This window comes from Bos indicus x Bos taurus, chromosome 23, assembly GCF_003369695.1.
Source record: "Bos indicus x Bos taurus breed Angus x Brahman F1 hybrid chromosome 23, Bos_hybrid_MaternalHap_v2.0, whole genome shotgun sequence".
Classification (NCBI taxonomy): domain Eukaryota; kingdom Metazoa; phylum Chordata; class Mammalia; order Artiodactyla; family Bovidae; genus Bos; species Bos indicus x Bos taurus.
This window is the reverse complement of record NC_040098.1, coordinates 49,085,580-49,102,701: the sequence shown is the minus strand read 5'-3', so window position 1 is coordinate 49,102,701 and position 17,122 is coordinate 49,085,580. Positions and strand designations below refer to the sequence as shown.

The 17,122-nt window shown below is 49.8% G+C and overlaps 1 protein-coding gene across 1 annotated transcript in view; it reads left to right on the top strand.

Moving 5' to 3' along the window:
* The window catches only part of RREB1 (ras responsive element binding protein 1), a 122,401-nt gene that overhangs the window by 66,532 nt on the left and 38,747 nt on the right, over positions 1-17,122 (top strand). The window contains 2 exon segments of the mRNA XM_027525040.1: positions 2,873-2,962; positions 4,031-4,194. Of these exon segments, the coding sequence (XP_027380841.1) occupies positions 2,873-2,962; positions 4,031-4,194 (254 nt within the window).

The following is a 17,122-nucleotide window of genomic DNA, read 5'->3' as shown; positions in this document are numbered from 1 at the left end:
CCTTTTCTCCGCGTGCCTCTCTTCCTGTGGGTACCTGAGAAAATTCTCAGCCTGTTTGACTGTGGCCTGAGCCAAGAAGGAGCGCTAGCTCTGGGAAGAAAAGGTTTATTTTCAGTCTCACGTGACTGTCCGTCCATCCATCTATCCGTCCGTCCATCCATCCATCCCCCCATTTCACAGTGTTTGCCCCTCATTCCTTCCAGCCAGGCACTGTGTGCTGGGTGCCAGCTCTTTCTGAGAGAGCCCAGCACGACCCAGCAGGGGCAGAGCCGGCCCAAGTCCAGGCTCGGTCCCGTCCCAGGGATTCAGAGAGTAGGTAGAGCCGTGGAGGGACCCGTGGCCTTCTGTCTGCACGTGGGGCGTGCAGGGGACCCACAGGGGTGTCTGGGCCATTCGTCACCCGCCTCCTGTGTCCTCTGGGCTCCTCAGGGCACCAGCTTAGGCTTTTGAAAGGAGGTCTGGGCGAGAGGCAGGATGGGGAAGATAGCGCGTTAGAAAAACGCAGCGTGGTCCCTACCGGGCTGGACGGGAGGGCTGGAGGGCGCCCTGAGGAGCAGAGTTCCAGGGCAGATTAGCCACCGCTGGAAGCCAGCAAGGGTGCCAGATTGTTTCATTATGGAATGGTTAGTTATCACATTAGCTGCTAATTTTATCTGTCAGCTCGGGAAGCAAGCTCCCTCTACCAGCGCAGCCGCAGCCTCTGGGTTCGGGCCTCTCCAGCAGGGCTCCGCCAGCGTCGCAGTGCTTCCTCTTCTGCCTGCTTTGTCTTTAAAATCGAATCTGAGTCTGGAGACTCCTCCTCCCAGATCATCGTGGATGTCATGACTCTGTGCTGAGGGCCGCAGTGCACCGCTGCCCGCCTCCAAACGGGATCGGGCTCCAGTTCATGGCAGAGCCCGGAGTCAATCCCTTTAGTCCCAGGGGCCACTCAGCGCTTCTGGTGTCTGCCTCATGGGGCTCACAGGGTGATTTTTTTTTTTTTTTTTTTTTAGGGAATTTTCATCCTCAAGAGGCTGGCTACTTGGAGGGCCTGGCTTTTTACATTTATTTACGTCCTCCAGTGAATCTCTTTTAAAAAAAATTCTTTTTGGATTTCCCTGCTGGTCCAGGGATTCAGACTCCACGCTTCCACTGCAGGGAGCACAGGTTGACCCTGGTGAGGGAAGTTCTGCGTGCCACACAGTGGAAGCAAAAAACAAACCACGTACAAACACATTTGTCTGTTTGGCTGTGCTGGGTGTTAGTTGTGGCATGAGAGAGACCTTTTATCTTCATTGTAGCACGTGGGGTCCAGTTCCCGGACCAAGGATCGCACGCAGGCCCCTGTGCTGGGAGTGTGGAGTCAGACCCCCAGGGAAGAAGCCCCCAGAACTGCTTTTTAATACACATTGTTGCTAATCTAATAATTGAACAAAAACACCCCAGAGACAGAGTCTGGGCCAGCCCGGAGGCATCCCGCAGTGCCAGGCGAGGGCCCTCAGCCTGTTGCTAGTGCTTTCTGTCTGGTGGTTCTCGGCCAGCTGCATCCTGACCGGAGAACACCTGCCTCCCGGCGTGCACACACCTTCTGCCTCTGGGAGGGGTAGAGGCGGATAATGACCGAGTGAGGCTGCAGGGCTGGAGTTTTTTGTTTGTTTGTTTTTTAATTGTCTCTGGGTTAATATACTTCCTTAAAATACGTATCTGTGATTTTTTTTAATAAGAGAGTGAAGATGTGTAGCGTACTTACTTCTCAGACCCAAGGAGAGAAGGCGTGCGTGACCTACCAGGGGGCTTGTTCACCTCTGAGCAGCGAGAGGGGCCTCCCGTGGGAGCTGAGGACAAGACCCCCTCGTGCGTCCACTCCACCCCGCATGGTGCACGGGGCCATCTGTCTCTATGGTTTTCAGGGTGGCTTTTATTTTATCATCATCATCTCTCATGAGCCAGCCACAAGGGTGTTTGCTTTCTGTGCCTTGGGGTCAATCCTTTCTGGGTCAGACTTGTGTCGCCTAGTGGTTAGGGCATGGGCTCTGAGCAGCTGGCCTGAGTGTTAATCCTGGCTCTGGTTTGGGGCAGGTTACTTGCCTCTGTGTACCCGTTTCCTCATCCCGAAAATGGGATCTGTAACAGTGGCCATTTCTAATGGTTGTGTGAAAAAAACCACCATTTCACGTGTGCATAGTAACTGTTTAATAATTGGTATTATTCACAAGGAACAGAAATTCAGTTGAATGAGTGCAAGTAAAAAGACGGCTGTTGAAAATGCCTGAGGGTCCAGCCCCAAAGCTGGCTCCCTCCCTTCCTCACACTTCGTTACCATTTATGAGCAGTGGTGGGCAGGTGCTCCAGCCATAAAGTGTCCCACTGATTCCCCACTGGGCACCCAGGTGGGCACTGGGGCCTTCCACCCTCAGGAGGGTGGGGTTTTGTCATGAGAACTCCATTCCCTTTCATGTATCTTGGGGGCTCAAGACCAGGCAGAAACAAGTGACTGGAGCCTGGGTCAGACTTGGGGAGGAGTACAGCCCTGTTCTAGCTCAGCTGTGACTTGACGCTTAATTTTTCACTGTCCCCGATGATTCACTAAGTGGTGTCTAACGAGAACACTGCCGTTTATCGAGCACTCGCCCCTGAACCGAGCACTGTGCTCGTGCCTTCTGTGAGCTCTTTGACTTACTCCTCATCGTAGCGTGACGCCGTGGATGCTATGGCTTTCCCCATTTTATAACTGAGGAAATGGAGGGCAGACAAGCTCACACCCAGCCAGGCTCCAGAGCCCATGCTCTCAGCTGCTCTGTTGCTGCAGCTCATGAGACACAGGTGTGTGTAACACACATGCGAGGCATCAGTTCACTGTGGGTTGCAGCGGATGCTTATCCTCTCTTTTCAGGAGACGAAAGAGGAGAAGTCTTCCTACAACTGCCCCCTGTGCGAGAAGGTCTGCACCACCCAGCACCAGCTAACCATGCACATTCGCCAGGTCAGCTAACGCTCCTGTGTTTTTGTTTCACATAGCTCTTCGTTAAGAGGGGAGGCGACTTTTTATCTTAATGGATGAACTGTGGCTGTTTAATTTAAATGTAATACCCTGAGAATTTTGAGGCGCGGCTATGAGACAGTTTTCGTGTGTCCGTGTTACTGTGACAGAGTCCCAGGGCACATGGAACACCTTTTCAGAATTCAGCAAACATCTAGCTAACCGATCACAAATAACAGACTTCTCATCATACGTGAACCAGACTCTTCACAGCACAGAGATTGTAGATGTAGATCCCGATTATCTGCGCTGCTGTAAACTTACATCATGCAGCAGGGAGTTCCCTTGATTTGGGATCTCTTTTGGCTCTTCTTCTTTATTAGGAGATTTGTCCTTCTCCCTTGCCTGCTGTGGATGGTTCATGAGATAGTACTGACCCCAGAACGGTGAAGGACTGACAGTAGTCACATCATAAGTGGTGCTGAGTAATAGCACCGTTTAGTAACTTGGGCTCGGACAGAGATGTTCCTTCGTAACACGTTTCAGAGGCTGGAACCCTAAGCCGGGCGGGTCTCAGCTCTCTTCTCTGACACTAGACTGAGGCGTCAGAGGCCGGAACCCTAAGCCGGGTGGGTCTCAGTTCTCTCTCTGACACTAGACCGAGGCATCAAGCAGAAGAACTCAGTGAGGCCTGTCCTCGCGTTTGCCGCATAGCTCAGTCTTCCTGCTCACGTTCGTTTTTGTGGTCAGTTCATCTACATGTGCCTCTGAAAAAGACCCGCAAAGACCCCACCTTCATTTTGAGCCTGGCGGAAGAAGTGCTCGTCATTCCTGGAACACGGAAATGGAAGAGCGAACCAAAGATTTGTCTCTGGTCCCGATGGATTTTGATATTCGGGAAGACATTTAAAATGAAACAAAAAAACAGCCAAGAAGCATTGCTGGTGTTTTAATACACGTGTGTGTGTGTGCTTATATGTGCGTGTATTTGTGAAGCTCTGAACTTACCCTCCCGATTGCGGAGTCTTGACCCGTCCCCCTCGGTGATGCTGTGATCCTTGCTTTCCGCAGCACAACACGGACACGGGCGGGGCCGACCACTCGTGCAGCATCTGCGGGAAGTCGCTGAGCTCGGCCAGCTCCCTGGACCGGCACATGCTGGTGCACTCCGGGGAGAGGCCCTACAAGTGCACCGTGTGCGGGCAGTCCTTCACCACCAACGGGAACATGCACAGGTGGGTGCGGGTGGCCCGCGTCCGCAGCCTGGAGCCCGCAGGGGGCTGACCGAAAGCAGAGTGGCCTTCCGGCCGTCTTGCCCAAAGGCAACAGGAGGGCCGCTCCTGTGTGGAGAAGCCAGCGCTGGTTTTGTCTGCCTGCCTGTACCGTCTCCACTGTGTCAGAGGTGTCTGCTCCTGGGAGCCAGCGATACCTAGGCTTGGTCTGTGGCTGATGGGGGCATCCTCAGGGTGACCCTCGGCCAGTCGGAGTGTCTTTGCTGAGATACGGAGGTGGGCAGCTGATCAGACGCAGAGAAACCCTAGAGGATTAGCGTAGTAACCCTTGCCTTTTTAAAACCCTTTGCATCTGCCTACGGATGCCCTGCAGGGCGAAACGTTTCTGGAGCATCGAATAAATAGTTAAGTGGGCTGGAGAGCTTCAGGATAAGATAGGATAAAATGAAGGGAAAAATCTGATAAATGTCAGGAATTTACTTCCTGAGGGAGAAGGAGGCTTGCTCTGAAGTGGGAGAAAGCTCAGTGGTGGGCATATTAAAAATACTGTGGGAGGAACCAATGGAAAATATTCTTAATAGAAAGAGGACTTAGGATTTAGGGGTCAGAACAAACTTGTCTTCTTTTTTTACACAAATATTTTAGGAACCTTGGAAATCTAGGAAAACATTTTAAAGGGACCCAAATTTCACCTTCTCAAAAAATCAGGCTGTTTTTATTTTTCCATATTCCATTTTAAGCATTATATTGATTTCTTTTAAAAAGTTGGCTAACTTTGTTTTACATGTGTATTTCAAAAGGAAAGTTTGCATAGTTGTGAAATTGGTATTTTATCATATGTAAGTACTCAAATGAGACGGTCCCATTTATTCTACGTAAAATTATGACCCCCTGATGGTGTACTGGTGTGGTGGTATACACACTGGTATGGTGGTAAACTTATGGATTTTTGGAATTAGGTCCTGATTTCAAATCTCACCTCTGCTACTTACAAGTTTTCCATCCTTGAGCAAGTTGCATAACCTTGGTACCTGACTTTGCTCCTTTTTAAATTGAAATTTTTGATAGTATTCACTTCGTTGGACTAGGATGGGGATTAGAAGATAATGAGTTCAGCACATGGTTGGCAGGCAACCAGTGTTACTTATTATTGTTATTTGCATTTCTGAGTAACTCAATAATTTGAATCCTATGGATGTCTCAGTCTGAATTCCTTGAAGCAGGATAGAGTATGATGCTGTGGAATGTATCAGTATATTAAAGGATTTTGATGAAGGGTGTTGCTGCTGCTGCTGCTAAGTTGCTTCAGTCGTGTCTGACTCTGTGTGTGCAACCCCATAGACTGCAGCCCACCAGGCTCCCCCGTCCCTGGGATTCTCCAGGCAAGAACACTGGAGTGGGTTGCCATTTCCTTCTCCAGTACGTGAAAGTGAAGTCACTCAGTCGTATCCGACTCTTAGCGACCCCATGGACTGCAGCCTACCAGGCTCCTCCATCCATGGGATTTTCCAGGCAAGAGTACTGGAGTGGGGTGCCATTGCCTTCTCCGTGAAAGGTGTTACCTTTTTATATATATATACATAATTTCCTATTCTTTTTGCCCCTCATCTCCTAAGAATGTTTATTTTAATTTTTTAGCTTCTGGGCTTCCCAAGTGGCTCAGTGGTAAAGAATCTGCCTGCCATGCAGGAGACATAGGGTCGATCCCTGGGTCAGGAAGATCCCCTGGAGAAGGAAATAGCAACCCACCCCAGTATTCTTGCCTGGGAAATCCCATGGACAGAGGAGCCGGCCGGGCTACAGTCCATGGGGTCTCAAAGAAGTCAGACGTGACTTAGAGACTAAACAGCAATAATTTTTAGCTTTAGCTTTTTGCTTCCACATTAGCCTGTTAGTATCATTTTGCCTTCTGTGTGCCATTTGTTTTGTTTTGCTTGCTCTCTTTTATTCCTCCTGCTTAAAAATAAATTCTTTGTTCTTCTGTATCAAAATCTAATCCTGGAAGTATTACTTTCTCAGGCAATTTCCTCGCTTTCTCCTACCCCATTTGAGGGCACTTTGATTGTCCCAGAAGGAAGCCCACAGCCACTCGCAGTGGCTTCTCCTTACTTCCCACCCTCGAGCCCTGCTTCCCCGGTGCCTTCGCCTTCTGTGGACTTCTCATGGAATGTGCAGGCTTTCCTAACCAACTTCTCTCACTTAGCTTTAACGCTTTAAACAAACATTCATCAATGTTGTAGCATCTTTTTTCTTGTCATGTAACAATCCATTGTAGGGCCATACCACATTTTATTCACCTCTTCATCAGTCAGCAGACATTTGAGTGGTTTTGTTTTTTGGCCCTTACAAGTAATGCTGCTGTGAACATTCTTGTACTGGTTATGTGTGGACATGTGTTTCTGTTTCCCTTGGGTAGCCACTGAGGAGGGGAATTGCGGGGTCATGTTTAACATTTTGGGAAATAGCCACGCTGTTTCCCAGAGGAGCTGCATCATTTTGCACTCCCACCAGCAGTGTGTGAGGACTGCAGTCTTACACACCCTTGCCCACACTGGTTATTGTCAGTCTTCTTCATGACAGCCACCCCACCAGGTGTGAAGTGCAGCCCCATGAGTCCATAATTTCGATGTTTTCACATTTACGTCTACACCTCATTTTAAGTTGACATTTGTGTAGAGTGTAAGGAAGGAATCCAGGTTCAGCCTTTTGTACTGTTTGTTTAAAACCTTTTCTTTCTCCACTGAATTGTCTTAGCACCCTTATCAATATTCAGTTACCCATAAACATAAGGATTTCCATCTGTGCTGCCAGATCTCTTCCATTGGTCTGTGTGTCTCTCCCAAGGCCTAACATGGCCTTGATTACTGTGGCTCTGGGTGAGTTTGGAAATTGGGAGATGCGAATCTCTGAACTTAGTTCTCTCCCTGGATTGTTTTGGATATTCCGGGTTGCTTGCATTTCTTTGAGGTAATTACGAGCCACATAGAGTGAGGTGTGAAATATTCTGTCGTCCTCCTCTCTGTTTTGGAAGAGTTCGTGAAGAGTTGATATTAATTCCTTTCATGTAAATATGTGGTAGAATTCATCGGCAAAGCCATCCGGGCTTTTATTCCCGAGAGGTTTGTATAGGACTAATCCAGGTCCTTTGCTTGAGATGGGTCTCGTCACGTTCTCTGTTTCTTCTCGGAGTCAGTTCCCGTAGTTGCGACTTTTGCAGGAGCTCGGCCATCTCATGGACGTTATCTGCTTGGTTGGCGTATGGTTGTCCTTAGTGTCTCCTTGCAGTCCTCCTTATTCTGTAAGGTCAGTAACGTCTCCTCTTTCCTTCCTGATGTTAGTAATTTGAGTCTTTTCAGTTTTTTTCCGTAGTCAATCTAGCTGAACATTTAACAATTTTATTGGTCGTCTCGTCAGAGAAACAGGTGTTTCCCAGGTGGCGCTAGTGATAAAGAACCCGACTGCCAACGCACAGACGTAAAAGACCTTCCACCCCTGGGTCGGGAAGACCCCCTGGAGGAGGGCATGGCAGTCCACTCCAGCGTTCTTGCCTGGAGAATCCCACGGACAGAGGAGCCTGGCAGGCTACAGCCAGTGGGTTGCAATGAGTCGGACAGTAGTGAAGTGACTTAGCATTAAAAGAAGTAACTTTTCAGTTTGTTGATTTATTTTCCTCTGTTGCTTTTCTGTTCTCTATTTTTAAAATTTTCCGCTCTAAGCATGACTGTTTCTCTCCTGTTTGCTCTGAGTTTAGCTTGCTCATCTCTTTCTAGTGTTTCAGGTAGAAGACTATTCGAGAATGTTTTTATGACAGGTATTTACAGCTGTAAATATTTCTTTAAACATAGCTTTCATAACATTCCATAAATTTTTGTATGTTGTATTTTCCTTTTCATTCATCTCAAAGTATTTTCTAATTTTTCTGTGATTTTTCCATTGGTTATTTAGGAGTATATTTGATTTCACATATTTACAACTTTCTTTGTATTACTAATTTTGAACTTCATTGTATTGTTAATTGAAGAAAGCTTTCCATGATTTCAATTTTTTTTCCCTTTAATTTATTGAGGCTAGGTTTATGGCTGAGCACATGGTCTATCCTGGAGAACGTCTTGTGTTGTTGAGAAGGGCGTGTGTTCTTGCTGTTGTTGGGTGGAGTGTTTTTTAGCAGTACTGTCAGTTCCAGCTGATTTATACATCGTCCTTCTGTTTCCTCATAGATCTTTGTTTATCTTCATGTGCTCTTACCTGCAAGGTTTGTACAGTTATCATCCCATTTTGCAGATGAGGAAGCTTGCTTAGGATCAAAGTCAGTGCCAAGGTTTGAACATAGGCTGTCAGGCTTAGAGGCCATGAGAAATAATTGATACAGTTTTTTGTATATTAGAAAAAATATATGTCACTTTGTATATTAGAAAAAAGCACTCTTTCAAGCTTTACCCTCTTTCAAAATAATTTCCAGTAGTAAAACATTTTCGATGTTAAACTATTTGAGCCATCCAACTAGCATAGTCCACTCTATTTGGTGAGCCTGAAATCACTTTCTATTGATTTTTATAAGGTGGAGCTAGTGGTAAAGAACCCACCTGCCAATACAGGAGATATAACAGACGCGGGTTTGATTCCAGGGTCAGGAAGATCCCCTGGAGGAGGGCGTGGCAGCCCACCCCAGTATTCTTGCCTGGAGAATCCCATGGACAGAGGAGCCTGGCGGGCTGCAGTCCATGGGCTTTTAAAGAGTCTGCCATGACTGAAGCAACTTAGCATGCGTGTGTTCTTAAAAATTATATTGAATTTTTTCTAGACCAACCATTGATATTACCCTGAGATTCTCATCTATGTAAATTACTGTTTATGAGTATTTTTCTTCTAAAGCAGAAATTTTTTATTTTGTGTTGATTTTATTTTGTGCTAATTTTTTATTTTGTGCTGATTTTATTGTGTGAGTCATCTTGATTTACAGGAGAGGACTAATTGTTGGGAACTGAATTCTAGTTTTACTTCTGCAGAACTTTTCAGAAATCTCTGATTTTTCTGTACTTCACCAAAGTGGCATGGTAAAACCTCACGTAGAACTTGCACTCAAGTGCAGTGTTTGTGAAAGCGTTGTGAAGGCTTGCAGCGACCTGGGGAATGTCCTGGCTGAAGGGTGTTTCTGAGTTTGTGTTTTCAGAGCTGACGGCATCCTGTGATAATCTCTGAGCGGCATGCACTCCTCGCTGTGTGACCCTGGCAGGTTAACTGACCTCTCTGTATCTTGGTTACTTCATCCGTAAAAGGCAGTGATGTCTGTACCGATGGGAGCGGAGATTCAGTGGGAATTGACTGTGGGAATTAGCACATGCAGTGCGCATAGGATAATGTCAGCTCATTAGTGCTTCACTAAGGTTGCATGTGCTACTGAAGTAAGCACAGCGGCTGGCTGACTAGTCGTAAGATGCCAGAAAATAAATGAAGAGGTTTTTTCTGTTTTTGCTATCCTAAACCTATAACTTAAATTTTAAAGAATTTACTTAGGATATTTGAGCTTATTACACTCCTTTTTTGTCTTTGCTGCAGAAAATTGCAAACCATGGGTTAAAAAGAACATTTGGTGTTTGGTAATCAGTCACAGTCATCACCACCTTCGTTTGTTGGTGAAACTGTACTTTTGGGGGGAAAAAATTATAAAAATGTGAAAACACTTACAAAAATGTGCCAGAGAGAGCAGAAGTAGATTCATTGGTCCGGTGGATCTGTTCCAGATCTGATGCCGGGATGGTGAGCTGTGGTCTCTCCTGGACATGTATCTATCTATGTTACATTCGTCAGGACCCAGAGCTGCTCTGGGACTGAAAAGACAGTGCGCCCCCTGGTTCTGATGAGTCGCATCCTTGCTTGACTTTCCTAGCCTGGGAGGAAGTCAGTGGGCTGTGTGTTTGCTTCTCAGGACCAAAGCTCTGTTTCTCATTTGCCTTCCGCGGCCGTCCTGCCGCTCCCCGAGGTCGCCGCAGCATCTGGGCCAGGAGAGCCGGGGACTCCCCAGTGGGGGCTCCGGAGCCCAGGCGGAGGCCGGGCGTGTACAGCCTGGACTCCCGCCCCTGTCCCTGCTCTGCCTTGTTCTAACCCGTCCTGGGCCCCCTTTCCTGCGCCAGCCTCCTATGACACAGCTCCTTGCTGTGTCCTCCCCTCGGGGGTGCAGATTCGGTAAGACCCCTGCCGAAACATGAGCCCCCATGTTGTGGATCTCTAGATCCAGAGTGCCAAGCCCTGACTCGCCAGGGCTGGTCTGGGAACTCGTAGTACCCCTGCCATCGGCCTCCTGCTCACCCCGTTCCTGAGGTCGTCCACACGCACACTCGTGCTGCACCAGCCTCCATGTGCCCTTTCCCCTGGATAAGCCCCACCTTCCCCGGATTTAGAGCTGAGCAGCCGTGGAGGAGGCAGATCTGGGCTCCACCCCGGACTCTGGCTGCTTCAGCACCCAGAGGGGCTCATCCATCTCACAGCACGGACCCCTGGAACTCCGCCCTTTTCAGTTCAGTTTCCTCTTAGCTAATTTTAATGAGGCGCCCTTTGCAGCCACCCTCTGTCTAAAGGCAAGTCACTCTGTCTCCTTCAGCCACTCGTACTCGTATGAGAGTGTGTTTGTTATCATCATTTATTAGGTTAATCGACCTTTTTGTAGTTTCTTTTACCTTAGTTTTATGAGAGGACCATCACCTTGTAGTCAACCCTTTAGAAATATCATATTAATAAAAAGAAAAATAAACCGCTGAATCAGCAGGTTAAATTATGTGTCGTCATGTTGATAGTTGCCCTGTAGCTCAGGTACAGCCCATAACTTACTATAATTTCATTCCAGGAAATGCATTTAAATTATTTTTAAAGTAGTTGTATATCTGGTAAACAGGGAGACTGGAGTGATACAGATTCCAGCTTATTTTAAAGAAGTTTCGGGGGAGACTGTCTCAATTTATTACCATATCTGGGACGGTTTTTTCAAGTTACCACTTCCCTGTCTGCGGATTCTCATGTTTTTGAGGTTTGAAAATCCTTTATCCCAAACCTTTCGAACCACAGCTTAGTTCCTGAGCAGACTAATAGGTTGCCATCGCAGTGCAAAACAGGTATCACAGAAACATTGCTGCAGCTCCAGCTTTGAACTTCCCAGAACTCTTTATCAGTTGCTCCCATGTTGAAATTTTGGATTGAGCAGTGCTTGTCTTCCAAAACAAACTTGGGAAACTGAGCCAGAGCACGCCCTCTGGGAGAGCTCAGTGTAGGAAAAAGGGCACTGAGCTTTGCAATGTGCAAAAACTTTCCGGAAAGTGCTGGACAGCAGAGCTGTGAAGAAGCGATGATGCTTGAAAGAGAGAATGGCAACAAGTCTCCTCTGGAAAGAATCAGACCTCTGAGACGGGGATTTTCCTTTTGCAGCTATAATGGCCTCGGAACATAGGAAATCAATTTCTCCTTTGCTCCTCATCTTACAAACTGTAGACCTTTAAGCTGTAGAGAGAGTCTCGGAGTCCTTGTCATGTTAGGGACACACAGGAGGGAGACGCTGGCGGGAGCACGCTTTCCCGACTTCCCCGTTGTTGAGAGGGGAGTGCAGAAAGAGCAGGCTGTGTCCTTAGCCCTGCGTGCAGAAGGTAGAGGTGAGGCGGGGACGCCCCTGGAGTGTCAGTCATCCGGTTGCCTCGCTCTCCTGCTGCCGTGGACATGCCTGAGTCCATCCCTCCCCACAGGAGACAGGCCGGGGACGCCCCCACATCATGGGCCGTCTTCAGGAACAGAGGCTTCTGTGTTCCTATTATGCTGGAAGAGAACATTGGCCGCACAGAAATGTGACCTGCTCCGTGACAGATGAGAGCGCGGAGGCTCTGAATTTAGCACGGCACTCTCAGCCGCTCAGGAGCAGCCAGGCCTCGGCCTCTGCTGCTGCGCTGGGGCTGAGAGTCTGTGCTGCGCTGGGGTCGGAACAGGTGGCTGGCACTGAAGGTGGGAGGAGCGGAGACCAGGCCGCGTGTCAGGAGGGTTGCTTCTGTACCCTCCGGGTCCAGCAAGAGGAAGCGCCCTGTGAAAAGTAGCCATGGTGATGGTCAGGTGCCTGGGGGCACGCTCTCTCTGGCCTCATGCCTGCCCCTTCTCAGGAGTGGAGGTGCGCATGCGGGGCTCGGCCCGCCCCACCTGGAAACGAGTCTCAGTCACGGGTGCCTGCTCCCCGGTCCCTGTGAGGGAAGAAGGAGGCATCAGGAGGAGGTCACTGTAGGATGAGAGTCTGGGGGTCCCCCTACCCAGGACTATGTGAGCGTTTTGTTTTCTTGAGAATATTCCTATTAAAAAGCAGGGGGAAAATGCTAACACAGTTCTTACCTGTAACTTAGTGTTCCCTTCCCCAGAGGGAAAACGCCTTTCGGGGGCGCTCAGGAGCCTTTCCACTCTCGGGTGCCCTTAGAAGATGATGTACGTGGCAGCCCTCTGAAGACTGAGGGCTTTGTGTGAAAGGTTTTAACTTCGTCGCCTGTGCAGTCAGCACAACCGTGTGACTGAGCTGCACGCGTGGCCCTCAGCTCTGGCGGCTGTCCTGTGAAGAGTTGGTTGTTCCGTGATAGTACTTGGTTACAAGGCGGTTTCAGTATATTTAGGACTCTCTACTGGAATGGGCATACTTCTGGTACAGTTTTAAAGGCCTTTTCTATTATGAAAGTGGAAACTTTTTTTTCTCTTTAACCAGGAAAAAAAAGTCATTGAAGTGTATTACCCCATTCCTTGATCATTCCACTTAACATGCTTTTCCCTCTCTTGGAAGTCTGTGTTATTAAGAGGCCCAGAACTTTCCCCTTGAGAGTGAACATTTATAAGTCCGTTTATCACAGCAGAATGTCTTAAGTTACCACTTTTCCCCAATAGCTTTATTAATCTTTCACCAAATGGTTTATTGTTTGATTATACTTAAACGTTTTCAGCCTCTCTTTACATCTCGTTGGCTGGAATTGAAATTTGTACGCTTTTATTTCAACTTCAGTTGAAACTTTCATTGTTGAAATAAAGGCAGCCTCTCTGTGGGTCCCCCGAGAGTTCTTCCTTCCTCTCTGGCTGAGGCTGGTAAGGATGCTCCTCAGAACGGGGACAGGGGCCTCCATCCCTTCGTCTGTAACGGGGGTGGTGCTTTGCTCGGAGAAGTTGTTCTTACGAGGATTAAATGCTGTAATACATACCGACACCTCTGGCTCACGTCAAATATTCAGCAGATGGTAGTTTGCTTCCTCTCTCTTCTCCCCAAGGAAAGTTTAACCCACTAGTCCCTCCTCTGTGACAGTGAGCACGAGTATTTACAAAACCGAGAGAACAGACCCTGTGCCCTTTGACCTTGAGGATTGCAGGCTGCGTCCCAAGGACGCGACAGCGTGAGCACAGGATTTCTTGTTCCTGTATCCTCTCTGAGTTGTGCACAGCCTCATCGCTATTTGCAGACTTCCAGTTCGTTGTTGTTCTTTTTTTGAACTGCTTGTTCTGTGGTGTTTGTACATTTTTCACTTGGATGTGCACTTGCTGTTGGCGATCATCTGCAGTCCTTTGCAAAACTCTTACTGTACATTTGAGAAGTCTGCACGTGGTAGAAAGCTACCACTCTTCTCTGAGAAAAGAACAGGTGGCAGGAATTTGTCATAGGATTTTATTCCTCCTGTGAGACACCAAGTATAAGGAAATGGCAGAGCGACCCCTTCAACTCCTCCAGCAGAGCTTATTTGATTTTTTGAAAGGATATTTGAAAAATGTCTCTCAGTTTGATTCTGCCTTTTCTTCTGAAGGACCAGCTTAAGTCCCCATACGCTGGAGAGAGTTTGTTCACAGGACCGTCCCAGCACGGGCAGGTGGTAAACACCAGCCAAGCGTTTCTTTCTTTGCATCACTGTTTCTCACATTTATGATCTGCTTCCTAATTAAATTGTCTCCTACCATTTGGCTGACTGGATGCTGAGGTTTACAACTTAGCTTGTCTTCTGTTCTGGCAGAGGTGGTGTTTGTCTCTTAGTTTGTGTTGGGGATTAAGCAGACGCAGAAGAAACGTTGGGTGCAGGTGGTACGGTGTCTTGACCTATCTTGTCTAAACATTTCGGAAGCTCGGTTGCACCAGGTAAAAGTGGCGAATGGCATCAAAATCTGGAGCATCCTTGCTTGCCCACACTTGAGCGGCCTGGCAGTTGTGCCTGGTGGAAGTCAGGTCACGGGTGGCAAGGCCCTGGAACAGGATGCGGCGTGGGGAGGCGGCCTCGGCTCCCTTCTCTCACACACGCCCCCCTCACCTGACAGCCAGGAACTTTGAGCCGAGTCTGTGTCCCATTCAGTTTGATAACTGTGAAAGCAGCAAAGCGAGGAGGGCAGAGGAAGAGAGGGAGCCAGCCTTAGATCACAAACTTAAACCTGCAGGGCGCTGGCTGTAGGCCACTCAGCACGTCCTGCTTTATACCTCGCATTTTTCCACCTTTGTTTAAATATTCAACTTGTCCAACCTGTTTGGGCTGAACAAGCCGGTGCTAGCAGACATCGAAACTGTCAACGTTTTTTTTTGATTTGTTAAGGAAGGTGATTAGCAGCAAATTTTACACTCCCTCCTCCCCCCCCCCCCCCCCCCCCCCGCAAAAAAAATAAAAGAGTGAATGAGCAACACAGAAGTCCTAGCACGGGTGTCTACCACACAAGATCCCACTTGTGGCGGGGGTGTGCATGCACACCTTCCTCCTCCTCGATGGCCTTTCTCCTCTGCTTCCTGCAGGACTCCGGGCTGATGGAGAGCTCGTTGGCCTTCAGCCGGGAGAGAGTGTTTCCTTAAACCAGAGATGCGGTTGCGTAATGGGTCACTGGGACGCAGCAGCTGCTCTCCAGCTTTGCTCTCGGCTTCTGTAACCCAGCGCCCTTGGGAGGCCTGCCCATTTTGCAGGCGGGATGACTGAGGTCTGCGACGGCTCAGGGTTCAGCCGAGGGCACAGGCACACCTGGACCCTCCTTCCCCACAGCATGTCACGTGGTCCATTGTGTTGCCCCCGGCGAGTCTTCATTCTGCTCAGATGCAGGGCCGTAAGCCTCACTCAGGGGCAGGGCTGTGTGGTCTATTTGGTGTTCCCAGGTAAGGCTCATCTGTGGAGCCCTGTTCATTTTCTCTGTGTCTCGCCGGCCCCCAGGTCATGCTAGATGGTGCCCCTGCTGTGGTGGTGGCCTCCTGCACCCATGGCAGCCTTCCTCCTGTGGCACGGCAGGCCGTCTCGAATGGCCCAGCCCAGGCACTTCTCGTTCCTCTTTTTAAAAGGCTGGGGAGCAGCCCAGAGCTCCTGGGCACCCCCTTCCTCCCCAGAGAGTCGTCTTTTCTTCCTCCTCACTGAAAAAGGATGTGAACAGCTGGGTTCTGCCATCTGGGTAGAAGGGGAAGGCAAGCTCCCCTCGGGGCCGAAGTGAGGAAAGATCTGGGCGCCTCGTGTGCTCCCTTCCCGCCGTGAAGCGTTGGTTCTTAGCTCTCTGCCATGGAAGGGCCTTCTCCGGGGGCACAGGTGGCAAATGCTGCCCTCAGAGGGGATGGCTCCCAGCTGAAAGCCTCCCTCGCCAAAGACCCCAGATCCAGGCCCTGCTGGGCCACAGCCGGCCCTGGGTGTACGGAGAGGCTGAAGACAGGGAGGCGTTCAGCCCGGGGGTGAGAAGAGTCCACGCACCAGGCGGCTGCCCTGAAATCGCCAGGGGCTGTCGGAGAGGAGAGCGGCCACTCTGATTCTCTGCATTAACACCGGATGGGCCAGGACAGCAGTCAGCTCACGCGGCCTCTGGGGTCTTCCCTTTGTTCTTTTCAGAATCCATAGTTTTACATGGAAATGGGTACTGAGTGTCTTCGTGAGTGTTCTAAACAAGGGAGCCAAGTAACTCATGGGGAGCATTACAGTAAGTGAAAGATTATTTTAGCAAAACAAGGACAGGTAAAGGGGGAAAGTACAAGAGGGTTCAGGGAAGTCATATTGAAAGGCCGGGCTATGAGGAGCAGCCCTAGAATGGGGTTTTTACGAGCTGGTATTCACTGAGCAGGGCTGACCGCCAAGCTCCCCGCACTGGATTTGAAGGTCAGGAGGGGAGGACTTGAGAAGGAGCATTACAGGCTCTGTCTTCTGACTAGTCGGCCGGAGGCTTGTCCTGAGATCCTTTTCTGAAAGTGGTGGCTTCCAGTGTCAGCGGGACGTCGGAGAGGAACATGGCCTGCAGAAGGGGGGCGGGAGGGGAGATGCTCCTCAGGTGTCGTGACCCCAGCCTGGCCCATCGGTACAGAAGTGTCTGTTCCAAGGCCTCCCGTGAGACTGAGACGGAGCAGGAACCTGGAGCGGGGCTGCGGAGAGGGCTGAGGCAGGTGTGTGTTCACAGGTCCCGTGGCCCTGGGCCCCAGCTGTGCCTGCCCTGAGCTGAGATCCCCTGACTTCCCACACGGCCAAGTTGTCCTGGCACAGCAGCGCCAGAGGACCAGGCCATGGTCAGCACAAGGAGAGCAGGCGGCCCCTGGTCTCAGGACACGTTTCCCTCAAGTGTCGGGGACGAGGAGGAAGCCTCTGTGGTCGCAGCCTCCACTGGCCATGTGGCGCACTGCAGGGGCCTGGCCACTGGGGGTGTGCAGCGTCCAGCTGTTCCACCCGGAGCACCTTGCCGCCAGAGGATGCAGACCGCGGGGGACGCCTCTCCAAGTCCTGTGCCTCATGCCCTGCTGCCTTCTAGACCCTTCCCCAGGCTCCGTCCCTTCAGCCTGTTAGGCGGATCACGCCTCCTTCCCCACATCCCGCTGTGGCTGGCGGGCCTGCTTCTGGGTGAGCGTGACCGAGCCTGACCACACCTGCTCACCAGAAGGTGCCTGTGGGCCCACTTCCGCCTGTCTTCACTCTCCACCCAGGCGTTGCCAGCCCAGGGCCTGATTGACTTACAC